Source organism: Salvia miltiorrhiza, chromosome 5 (genome assembly GCF_028751815.1).
Source record: "Salvia miltiorrhiza cultivar Shanhuang (shh) chromosome 5, IMPLAD_Smil_shh, whole genome shotgun sequence".
NCBI classification, from domain to species: Eukaryota; Viridiplantae; Streptophyta; class Magnoliopsida; order Lamiales; family Lamiaceae; genus Salvia; species Salvia miltiorrhiza.
Genome location: NC_080391.1, coordinates 36382343 through 36395485, shown reverse-complemented (window position 1 = coordinate 36395485; position 13143 = coordinate 36382343). Strand labels below are relative to the sequence as shown.

At 37.1% G+C, this 13143-nt stretch overlaps 1 protein-coding gene and 1 long non-coding RNA gene across 3 annotated transcripts; both read left to right on the top strand.

Moving 5' to 3' along the window:
• The first annotated feature begins 7525 nt into the window (after positions 1 to 7525).
• On the top strand, positions 7526 to 8143 carry LOC130987042 (uncharacterized). The gene is made up of 2 exons (XR_009089550.1): positions 7526 to 7654; positions 7895 to 8143. It is a non-coding gene; the product is annotated as an uncharacterized LOC130987042 (long non-coding RNA).
• A 2440-nt stretch (positions 8144 to 10583) lies between these two features.
• LOC130987035 (uncharacterized) lies at positions 10584 to 12485 on the top strand. Of its 2 annotated transcripts, none has more exons than XM_057910600.1 (4): positions 10584 to 11091; positions 11256 to 11868; positions 11942 to 12053; positions 12140 to 12485. In XM_057910600.1, exons 2-4 carry the CDS (start codon positions 11818 to 11820, stop codon positions 12340 to 12342), a joined length of 366 nt encoding a protein of 121 aa, XP_057766583.1. In that variant the 5' UTR covers positions 10584 to 11091; positions 11256 to 11817; the 3' UTR covers positions 12343 to 12485. The 2 variants fall into 2 exon arrangements, 1 of the variants encoding a protein (XP_057766583.1); XR_009089543.1 differs by having other exon boundaries at positions 10621 to 11091; positions 11942 to 12049.
• The last annotated feature ends 658 nt before the right edge of the window (positions 12486 to 13143 follow it).

Below are 13143 nucleotides of genomic sequence, written 5' to 3'. Positions count from 1 at the left end.
AACAACCTTTTCAGCATCTTGTTCCCTGAAACCATCTGTAGACTCATCAAAAATCACATGAGGTGTTTCTTCTACACATAGAGTTTGAGTATTGAACACTCGATAGGCTTTGCTTGAACGTTCTGTTCCAGAGTATCCAAGGAAGACTCCTGGATCAGCCTTGCTATCGAAGGTGTTCAATCTCTTCTTATCATTGTTGTGTATGAAACACTTAGAACCGAAAGCATGAAAGTAGGCAATCGAAGGCTTTCTGTTCTTCCATAACTCGTATGGAGTTCTTCCATGTCTCTGAGTGAGGAAGGAGCGATTTTGCGTGTAGCATGCGTTGTTGACTGCTTCGGCCCAAAACTTTAAGGGAAGTTTTGACTCGGCTAGCATCGTCCTGGATGCTTCCTTTAGAGACCGGTTTCTTCTTTCTGCGACTCCATTCTGCTGGGGAGTTCTTGCTGCAGAAGTTTGATGACTGATTCCTTGTTCATCACAATACTTACTAATGACAGTATTGAGGAACTCAGTCCCACGATCTGATCTGATGTTGATTTCTTTTTCAACGCTCAGTCTTCTCAGCAGCTTTGGCAGTTCCTCCAGTGTCTCCTTCTTTTTAAAGAGAAAGATAACCCAAGTATATCGTGAATAATCATCCACAACTACCAAGGTGTACTTCCTACCGTTGTAGCTTCCTGGAGTGATCGGCCCAAACAGATCCATGTGAAGTAAGTGCAGAATCCTTCCAGAGGAGTGTCCTGTCTTTGACTTGAATGACGTCCGCGTCTGCTTTCCTCTGAGGCATGCTTCACATTCTTGCTTTTTCTGAAATACAATAGAAGGAAGACCTTCTACCAGTTGATGTTTAGCAAGTTTGTTGATCGTCTTGAAGTTGAGATGGTTGAGTCTCTTGTGCCAAAGCCAGTTGAGCTCCGAGCTGCTCTTGCTGATGAGGCACATTTCTGGTGGGCTATCTTCCCAAGAAACGACGTAGAGACTCCCTTGTCTGAATCCCTTCAGAACCACCTTTTTCTGATTGTTTCTAACAGTGAATTCATCCTTTTTTATTTTCACTGTGAAACCACTGTCACAAAATTGACTCACAGACAACAGATTATGTTTAAGACCAGAAACAAAGCTAACATTACTGATACTGGCGTTACCCATGTTGAGCACACCGTAGCCTTTTGTTTCTCCGATTGAGTTGTCTCCGAATGCAACTTTGGATCCAGCTTTCTCGACATACTGGGATAGATATTCTTTGTAGCCCGTCATATGCTTCGAACAGCCACTATCCAGATACCACGTTCTGATTGAAGCTTTTGCCTCTTCCTTCTTTTTATGTTTCCTGACATTGACCTGCAAGGAAGAGTTGCTTCAGGCACCCAATCAAACTTTGGTTCCTTCATTGTTAGTTCGAGTTCCCTTTGGAACCCAAATCTGCTTCAGAATTGGTCTGCTGATCTTTTGCGCTTTGTTGGATGTCTGATCGATGTCGTTGGCGCTTCAGGTGGCACTTGAGCATTCTTCTGTTGAGAAAACTTTTTGAAGGCCTCACTCTTGTAGCAGTTCTGTCTGATGAGTGGTTGAGGTCTTCTTTGCTCGGTGAAGTATCTTCCTTGAGATACTTTAGTCTTTGCAGACTTATGGAGATTTGTCTGTCGTCCAGTGGCTTGTCGTCGAGGAATTGGCATGGCTCGACTGGACTCAGCATTGCTTGATCTCCATGGATGTTGTTCCTTCTGAAACTGAACTGAGGATGTCAGATTCTGACTGATGTGGCCTTTCTTCCTCCTGGATTGATGAGGAAGATTCTTCTTGACTCCTGATGTTCCTTCCCGGATCTTTGACTGAAATCTGCTTTCCAGACTTTTCAATAAGATGATCTGGTTGGGAGCCTCCTTAGCTCGTCTGTAGCTTCGTGGAGGTGGAACATTTGATCTGGCCATCAGTTTGCGCTTGTGAACTTCATCCACATCATGGACTCTTGATTCTTCTGAGGTTCTGATTTCAGAAGGATCATTCTTAGAGATGATCATGATTTTCTTTCCTTTGGCAGCTGCAACCTTTCCTCCTATGCTGTTGACCAGTCCTTTCGATGAAAAGTTGCTCATCATGGGAGATTGCATCATGCAGCTTTTGACTGTTTCTTCCAATTTGTGATTGAGCCTCTTGATTTCATGAGATGCTCTTTCACATTCTGAGTTGGAGACTCTGAGCTCTTCTTCCAGTCGGCTGTTCTCCATGATTAGCTGATCAAGACAAGTTTCATCCGGAAAGTAGATGATTGTCTGATGTTTAGCTCGTTCATCATTGATCTCCTTATCCATTTTCTGATTCTTCTTGAGGAGATCTTCGAACATTTTCCTCAACTGACAGTGATCAGTCAGGAGCTGATCAAGCTCGTCAGTTTCAACGGATGAGCTATCTCCAGATTCTGAGTGATCTCCTGAAATCATCAGGAAATTATCAGTATATGGAGTTTTTGTGAGAGATTTTACCTCTGGGCCATTCATTCCATTGTCATAGCTGTTGTCGGCTACACTTTCTGATTCATTGGCCATCAGGGCTCGGCTCTCATCATCTGAGCTGGAACTGTCGAAGTCGGATGATTCTGATGTGTCGTTGGATGAATCAGCATCATCAGCAACCATAGCTTTCTTCTTCAAAGATCTGCGATCTTTCTTTGCTTTCAGTTCCCTGCGCTCAGCTGGAGTCAATTCAGGGCATTCATTTCGAAAGTGCCCTTTCTTTCTACATCCAAAGCATTCCAATTCTTTGATGTCGTAAGCGGCTGACTTCCTTTCTCCGCTTCGATCTGTGGAATGTCTGGAGTCCCCTTCTCTTTCTTTTCCCTTGTAGTGCTGCTTGTGGAACCTTCTGTACTTCCGGAACTTGGACTCCATCTTGTTGAATCTGTCAGTCAATAGGGCATATTGACTGAAGAAGTCCTCAGAGTTGAGTTCCGTTGGCTCCTTGATCTGCTTCTTGCCTTCTCTGATCGAGGCCTTCAGTGCAACTCCTCTTGAGGTTGATGGACCATCTTCGTCTGATCCTCCAGCCTTCTTGTTACCAAGATTTCTCATAAGGTCGAACTCATTTGCCATGAGATCGGAGAAAAGCTTGTTTGTCGGGAGCTGACTGAATCCTGGCTTATGCTGATGAGCGACTAAGTAGATCTGCCATTCTCCACGTGGCAGTGCTCGAAGAATCTTCAGGTTGATTTCTCGTTGAGTGTATTTGTCTTTGGAAATGGATTGAACTTCATTCAATATAAGGTTGAATCTTTGTTCCATTTCCTCGACAGATTCATTCTTGAGCATGAGGAAGGAGTCGAATTTCTGGCAAGCTATGGATAGCTTATTCTCCTTGATTTCCTCAGAACCTACGCACATTCTTTCCAGAATGTCCCACATCTCTTTTGCTGTTCTGCACTTGATAATCTTCATGACATACTTGTCAGGAACGGTGCCGGAGATGATGCTTTTGGCGAGGTTGTCTAACTCATCTTGCTTCCTTTCTTCTATGGTGAAGTCTGCCTTAGACTTGGGCTGGTCCTCATCGTAAGGTTCCTGATGGATGTCAGTAGGAACCCTTTTTACAGTTTCGGTGATGATGATCGGACCGCTGGCGATGACTTCCCACATTCTGCAATGTTGGGCGGTGAGGAAGCTTTCAAGCCGAAACTTCCATATGTCGTATTTTTCAATACTAAACATAGGTAGAGAAGATAATCTGTTGTGGTTAGTCTCCATCAAAAAAGAGAGAACAGATAACAGCAGATAGAGCAAATAGCAAGCAAAGAAAAATAAGAAAGAGTAAAACTTTTTCGAGACCTTTAAGAAAGGATCTAGTTCAAGTAGGAACTAGTCAGATACAGATAGTTCTTGCGAACAACCTGCTCTGATACCAATTGTTAGGTCCGGGGGGTCTCGAATAGGTGTATGGGGGGGGGGAATACACCTATAGGCTATTTTTGGTCTATCTACCAACCTCAATCAGAGGGATCTCAGTCAGAGATAGAAAAGAAACTTTACAAGCAAACCAGACACCTGTTTAACCGAAATTAGTTTTGACCAACAGGGTTGACGACTGATACTGAAAGCTCTTCAGTAAAGAGTTATCAGTTAAGTCACAAGAACTTAACTGATCCACGTAAGGGCTTCAGTCGTGTTTGCAAAGATAGAGATGATATCACTCTTCCTTACTATCAGAGGATAGTTCAGTCAGATTGATATCACACGCAGCGAAAATTAAACTTAGTTTCAAATAGCCTCGGTGAAGCAGATAGTTGGATTAAGGTTTCTCTAGCAGTTAGTCAGTGTTTAGTTTTATCAATAGAAATAGCACAGTTAAGAATGTAAAACTGAAAGCTGTAAATAACACAGAGACTTTTACGTGGTTCGGAAAAACCATTTCCTACATCCACGGCTGGTTGATCAGACCAACAATCCACTCCGCAAGTGCTTGCCTAGTGCACTGCAAACCGTGAACTGAAGATAAACTCTCTTCAGCACCTACACACCTCGCGTAGGGTTTCTCCACCTACACACCTCGTATAGGATTTCAGCACCTACACACCTCGCGTAGGATTTCCCTGCTAAGCACACCTCGTGCTCAGACTTCTCTTTCAGAGTTCAGAGTACCTTCCTGAATCTCTGAATCACTCAAACACTCTTATGGGGGAGAGGTTTAAACGAGTGCCAACTATACTTACAAAGAACAAGTTCTTTGAAGCAAGTTTGACCTTTGGCTTCTGGGTGAACAGAATATTTGCCTAGGGTCTAAGAGAATGTATGTAATCAGCAGTGACTGATTTTTGGCTTTATAATTCTCTTCTTCGATTCAAGCTTTGAGCGGTTAAGCTTTGGGCTGAGTAACTATTTCGGCAAAGCTTCAGCTTATGTTGTTGAATCGGTGAAGATTGAAGTGATCCTCGAGCGCTATTTGTAGGAGAACTCTTGAATAGATCCGTTGGCGTAAATCGTCCTCAAGATTTCTTCCGTTGGAGAGCAATTCGAATTTGGGCTGAGGCTTCAATCTTCGAGGTTCCTTGTCTGTGTGGAAACGGCTCTCTTTGAATGACAGGAGATGTGACATCTCTGAAAAGTAACCACCAGATAGGAATGACCTCTGCAGAGATAAGATATTGAGATATCCCTGCATTTAATGCGGCTGTACTTGAGCGTACGTGGCTTCCTCTGAACGTTGGAAGATCAGTCCTAGGAGGAATGTTCAACTGATACTTGACTTTAGTATCAGTCTATGGCGCGCATTAAATAATCAGTCTTCAACTGATTCTTCAACTGACACTTCAGTTGGTAACTCCAGTCTTCAGTCTTCATTCTTCAGTCTTCAGTCTTTGACACTGCAACTAAACTAGAAACGAACACTACTACAAAAATGCACATACATAACGCTTCATACATAACGGTTTTTTTTAAAAACCGTTATGTATGAGCGCATTTTTTGAAAAGATAACGGTTTTGACAAAAAACCGTTATCTATTTCCATGGACAACAGTACATAGATAACGGTTTAAGTTAATCCGTTATGTTTATGCGTTATCTATTAGTTTCATACATAACGGTACTACAAAACCGTTAAGCCGACCGTTATCTATGAGCATTTTTTAATTTTAAAATTTAACTTAATCTAATTCCCCCAAGCCACCAAACACTAACACCTCTCTCTCCCGCTCAGCTTCCCCAATCCTCACCTTCTTCCAGTCCGCCGCGCCTCCGTCCAGCCCCCTCAGTTCGCCGCGCCCATGGTCTGCTTCCGTCTGCCCGGATCGGTGTCTAATTACTCACCCAACCAAACCCCCTCTTATTTGTACGCAAACTCCCTCTCTCTCTGCGTTATTGCTTTCTCTCGCTCCATGTCGTCTCTCTCCCTCTTTCGTCCGGCGACGTCGTCGGTTCTCGCCGCCTCTGGCGTGACGAGGCCGGCGCCTCTTCTTATTCCTTCTCCTCTCCTTTCATTTTCTTCCTTATTTCTTCCCCAAAATAAAATCCCCAATTTCTAGGGTTTTCAGCCTCCCTCTCCTCTCTGAATTTCACCCCTCCGGCGAGTCCCGCCACTTTCGCCGCCGTCGCACCGCCGCCCCCTGCCTCAGGTAACACCTTTATTCTCTTTCTCTCTCCCCCTCGATCTCTCTCTCTCTCTCTTGTTCTCGGTTTGTGTGTGTGTGCTGTGTGAGGGTGGCGGCGGCTGAGGGATGGGGAAAATGGGGCGGTGCGGAGGCTTCGATCTAAGTTGTATTTTGTTAAGTTTTTGTGTGAATTGTGGAAACTGAATATTTTACAGATGTTCATTGAAATGCTTGAGATTTCATATGGATGTCTTGACATTCTATTTTTATTGAGTTATCCTTTAAATTTGTAGGTTAGTTTAGATGAGATTCATGTCAAGATTAATGGAAAATTATTCTGATTTTGTTGTGTTATGGTGCTCCTAATTTCTTACATGTAGATTGATTGGCTCTCTGTTATAATTCCATCTTTTCCTTTATGAAATTGAAAATTTATGATTGGATTGGATTGGTGATGAGGTCTAGGAGGTTTAATCTGGTTGATTCTTTTTATTGGCTACTGGTGTTAGATTTTAGAAGTTTTGATTATCTCTTGTGCTGATCACTCCAATTAATCTGAGGAGAGCTTATGCTAAAGTAAACTGTAAGCTTACTCACAACCAAAATACAAATCTAGAGACAATTTGAACCTACCAGAATTCAATTATCAGATACTGGATACTGCACTTGGTGCTTTTATTTGATAACTTCTTTTTATTTATGGCAAACCATTCAAAGACTCGAAGACAGCAAGGTGATGAAAAACTGGCTTCTGCATCCGATTGGAGAATGTAACTTGCAGCTATTTGCTCTTGTTTCATTATGGATATCAAGCAAAGTAGGTATATTATCTATTAGTCTTGATACTATATCCTCTTTCTTGTGTGTTAACTTGATTATTTTCAGATACATGATTCACCTTCTCTGTCTGTTAAAAATTTCAAATCCTTGGGAGACAACTTTATCAAGGAGCAACATTTCACCATGGGGGATATTTTGGAAGCTGTAAGATCATTGTTTCATTAATGCTTATAAGACCCTTCTCCATTTTCTATTAAGCATGATGGCTAACAAGAAATCTACAGGAGATAGTGCTAATGCAGGTATTGTTTGATGTGTTATTTCTTTCTAATACTATTTGACTTGTTTTTGTTCTCTGGATCACTTTCATGTTTAGTAAAGTAATCGAGTTTCTTTAAGGTTCTGCAATTTGGGATTGGCATGTCGAAAATTGCTTTTGCTTCAGTTGAAGAGCTTCTTGTTCAATTCAAGTAAGCTTCGTGACCAACAAGGAGTTCTTTCTGTCCCTTCAGTTTGAAACTGCTTTCTAAACTAATGTGTAAATTCTAATTGGGGAATTTTTATTTTTTGGTTAACTTAGGGCAGTTGCCCAAGTTGGGGAGCATGTGAAGTTTGAAGCTTGTATAGATGTTATGGATCTGCTTTATGAAAATGAAGAGTATTTCTGTAGAATACAGAATCACTACCTATGTAGTTATAGAAAGATTTAGGTTGTTAATATCTTTCATATTTCTTTTATTTAAGAAGCTCGGGTTGGCTATGTTTTGCAGGTGAACTCGCTCGTGTTGGTGGAGGGTAATCTTCTTTTCATTTTAACAATATAGATAGAATATTGAGATCTTGAGGATTACTTATGTGTTTTCTGTAAAACCTTTTACCAAAATATTGAATCCAAACCAATGTCTTGCTTTTGAGAAAATCATTCATCATATTTATATATCTATCAAATTTGATTTATATTCTGCATTCTGTTATATTACTATGCATCAATATTTGATATAACTCACATGTTGTCGGATTTTTTTAATTCTCCAGCTCATTAGTGTAATTGAGTTTATCATCTTGGCGGATCAAGTAGATGGGAGTCGATGAGCTATGAGGACTACTACAAAAGAGAAGGCTGAAGCAGAGAACGTCGTTTCAAATGTCTAGCAAGTTGCGCGCATTTGTAATATTTTTTAATTAATCATATAGCTAACTAGAATATTTGTGTTGTTTTCATTATATTTGGATGATAATGTATGAATATTTCGGATGTTATATAATATATGTTATCGATGGCAATGTCATTTGTTGTTTTAAAATTATTAATTTAATTTTTTAGATAAATAATAGGAAAATAAAAATATATATATTACAGTTATAAAAAGTGTAAAAAACTGTTATAAAAAATGCAAAAAATCGTTATGTATTTCTATCAAAGATAACGGTTAAAACCGTTATAAAAAGTGCAAAAAACTGTTAACTATGATGGAAAAAATATATATATATATCTAATACATAACGGTAAAAACAATAATACATAACGGTAAGAACCGTTATGTATCACTTGTAAAGATAACGGATATTAACCGTTATGTATGAGCGCAGATACCGTTATCTATACGACTATACATAACGGTTTTTTTACCGTTATGTATGACAGTATCATAGATATCACCACTATACTTATCGGTTTTTTGGTCTCATAGATAACGGATTTTATCCGTTATGTATGAGCGTTTTTGTAGTAGTGGAACTCTAACACTTGAGTTCAAAACGATTATAGTCTATTACATTTGAGTCCTATGAATTTTGGTATCATCAAAACAAAGGTTAGGATATTCCACAAGGTTCCCAACATAATATATATAAACGAATGGAATTAATGTCAATTGAATTGGTAGCTCACTTGGATAAGTGTTTGGGAAAAGAGAGGATGGTGCTGTGTTCGAACCCCAACTGGGGGATGTTTTAAAACAACAATATTTCATTTTATCTTTTATATTTTCATTCATTTATTTTGGTTTATTTTAACAATTTTATTTTCTTTTCTTTATAGCAAAATTTGACATTAATAATAGTATATTTATAAAATATAAAAAATAACAATCATGAATTTTTTATTTTATCTTTTAGATTTTCGTTCATCTATTTTGGTTTATGTTAACAATTTTATTTTCTTTACTTTATAGAAAAAATTGACAATGATAGTAGTATATTTATAAAATATTTGTTTAATTCTTTCCTAAAAAGTCTAAAAAAGTAATCTTTAATTTAGAAAATCATCAACAAATGAATTTAAAATATATAATCCATGGTAAATTGAAGTTTTAATCATTTTTTTTTCCTATTTCCCCATTAAAATTTTAATTCAAGTAAAAGAATTTTTATATTGATGCTCGTAATATACATTACTTTAAAATAAAAGAATATTTAAATAAATATAAATTATTCTTGGCTATCTATTAATCTTATTATAAATAATAATACTTTATGCATGTTTAATATATTTTCTTTAAAAAATATAAAATATGTAGTGATACGTGCATAGGGCTGTAAACGAGTCAAGCTACTTGTGACCTATTCGACGTTCGACTCGATTAATGCTTGATCGATCATTTAATGAACAACTCGTATAGCTAAATGAGTCAAGCTTGAGCATGACGATACTCGATCATTAGCTCGTGAGCAAACTCGTTAAGAGATTTATCTTAAAAACAAAATTAAGATACTTCATTTGGATTAAGTATCTAATTATAACATAATTTATTTACAAGAAAATTAGTAAATATATTACATTATTGTGAATAAAATAACTTATATTTGAAAAAATAACTAAAATTTTAAATAGAAAATTAAATTTATAAAGCTCAACCGATAATTAAAGCGAGCAGCTCGATTAGTTAAACGATTTAATCTTGAGCAAGACACTATTCGACTGGACTCAACTCGATTACATCCTTATGATTGTGCATGGCACGAGAGGACATACTAGTACAATAGAAAACCATCAAATTATTTTATAGCACCATTATCTAAACATCACATATTCACTTGTTTTTTTCTCATTTTAATGGATTAAAAGTAAACATATTAGAAATTTAATTAACTGTTATGAGAATTAATTTTTTTCAAGTTTTTTTTTTTAAAAACCACAATATTTCTTAAACAAATATATACTACATGTTTATCTAAAAATAAAAGTATATTTTTGTTTCAAATTTGTATTTAAATAAATTATAGTTAATTTTAATTAAATTTTTTTTAACTAGTAATCTATTTTAAATAATAATAAAACCTATTGATCTAAAAATTAAAAATTACAAAAAAAAAGATAGGAGTATTTTTCTAAAATACTCCTATCTTGATGTTCAAATTAATGATCACTGAATGAGATGTTCAAATTTCAAACATCATGAGACCGCATATGCTATTTTTTTTATAAATTAAATAAGTAAATAAAAAAATTAAAGACAGTATAATAATAAAGTTAAATTTAGTTACTCAGACTTTAGACATTAATCACCTATTATATTATTTTTTTTAAAAAAATAATATTATATTATATTATATTATATTATATTATATTTTAAAATAATAAATAAATTATTGATGCTAAAACTTATAAATTTATTTTGAGAAATAAAAACTTATAACATTTTTTTTATCATTAAGTAACACATAAAATCAAAATACATTATTAAAAACTTAAATACCAAAAATTGAATTAAAAAAAAATTGACTTCATTCCTTCACGCTAACACCTAAAACCCCTATTCATCACTCCCGCTCAATTTTCACGCTAACACCTCAAAAAGAAAGAAAAACATTGAATCATAGTTTCAGGCTTACTGCGCTAGCCGCCTTCAACTTTCTTCTCCAACGTTCAGATCGACGAAAAGCCTCTTCTGCGCCGCCTCCATCTCTTTTCCCCCGCCATCTCACTTGCCGACGAACAAATTCTCGCCCGTATCTCATGATCTGTTGCCTTTGTCACGCTTGCCTCCAAATCTAAAACCCTAGGTAGTCGCCGCCGCCGCCTCAATCTCCTCCGATCACCGCCACCTCGCGTTGGAGCCCCCGAGGCGGAACAACAGCAAGACCTTGCCCGCTCTACCTTGCTCCGCACTGCCTTGTTCTGCTCCGGTCCGCCGTGCTTCGCTGCCGCTCCCATCTTCTCCGGCCGCCGTCACCCCTCCTCAAAGGCCATCTGCCATTGTGGCCGTGAGCTTCCGGTGAGGCTGCCGCTGGTAAGCTTTCCCTCTCTATCTTGTCTCTAATTTCAAAAGCACTAAATTTTTAATAGAAAGCCCCAAATTTTTAGATTCGGACAATGTTGTTTGGGTTTCGATTTTAGGAGAATTAAGATTATACGTAGGTTAACTCAATGTTGAGCTTGCCTGTGATATTCCAGTACAAGGACGCCCAGGTGTACGACGTGGATTTCGGGTGGGGCAGCCCGGAAAGCGTGCGGAGCGGCCTCAATAACCGCTTCGATGGGATGGTGTATCTGTACCCGGGAAAGAGTGGGGGAGGGAGCATTGATGTGGAGATCAGTTTGGAAGCTAAGACAATGGAGAAGCTCGAGAAGGATAACGACTTCTTGCTCCACCCTTGATCCATGCTCAAAACTCTCGCCCTCTCTCTCTTATGTTAAGTGTTTACTCACTTTGCCTCTCTCTATGTGTGCCTCTTCACATCTATTTTGTAGTGGAATTCAGACGAATTATCTGCTTTAATTTCATTTTCATTAATAACCAGATTTATCTACGCTATTTCAATGTCTTTCATATAAATGTGATCACATCAATTTGTATGATCTTCAAAATTCCAGTATGTATATGTGATTGATGGTTGAGATGATAGTTCAGAAATGAACGTAATCACGCCTTTTCAAAAATTGTCTTTTAATGTTTGGTATTGTTCCTTTGTAGAAAATCAGCAATAGGAATAAAGAGAATAGATCAAAGTTACAGATGAATCATGCATGCGGAACAAAATCTATTGCGCAGTTTTGCTACGAAGAGGTACCTTAATTTACATACTTTTATATTTTAAATGCTTTGAAATACTTGTCATATTAACTAACTTATATATTAGCGTGACAATGAAACTGGAGAGGAGCCTAGTCGCACAACTACATGGAGATTGAGCCGTTATAGTAACACGAAAAAGAACTGGATCGATGAGGCCTCAAAGGAAGTTTATGTAAGTGAGTAGTTAATTATTGTGTGTATATGTATTTATGGAAATTATAAATACTAATATAATTTAATTGTTCATGATGAGCTTATGAAGTTGCAAGCTTTTGTCAAGAAGATGAAGCTTTTGTCAAGGTTCTTGGTGAGGAAAAATCGAGCGGACTTCGAGGATGTGGAGATGGATTGAAGCCACCATCCAAAAGAGGAGAGAGGATTAATCTTGATTTGCAAAAAGAGAATGAAGAGCTGAAGAAAAAGAATGAAGAGTTGGCCTCTCGATTTGAGTCTTTAGAAGCTTAAATTAACGTGAACACGTATTTACTTGAACAAGCTTCCGCATCAATTTTGCAATTCGATTCTATTGTTCTTATAAATAAACGTGATCACACTGTTTTTTAAATAAGCTTCTACATCAATTTCATAATTCATTTATTAGAAATAAACGTGATCACGCCCCGTTTGTTAAAGAAGCTTTTAATATTAAAATAATACATATAATGACGACGTCAAGAGAATTAATGACAAATCATTTATTGTTATTATACTATTATTGTGACCACTTTTGTAATATATTTTTGTTACTAAATAATTAAGATTTTGTGACAACAATTATAGTGATAATAATATATTTCACTAAAATTAACTAGTATAGTGGCGAAACAAACTAATTTTAGTGATGCAATAGATGTGTCATTACAAATTTAATTTTTGTGACAACAATTTTAATTTTTTTGTGACAAATATCAATTGTAACTATATGACAAAAAAATTAGTGACGCTTATATTTTTTCGTCTCTATAATTATATATGTATAGTGACGATTATAACATGTGACTAAATGATTACGATTTAATGGCAATACACGCGCGCGACTATATGCTGGTTTATATAGTGACGGTTAAAAATATGTCACTAAATGAGAAAATTATAGTGACGACAAATACATTGTGACTATTGGCTGGACAATTTAGTGTCGTTTGTATCATGTCACTAATTTACATCATTATAGTGACAACAATATCATGTCACTGCAAACAGAAACTATTGTGACAAACTTCAAACGTGGCTACAAATTTCAAAATATAGTGACAAAAATAAAAT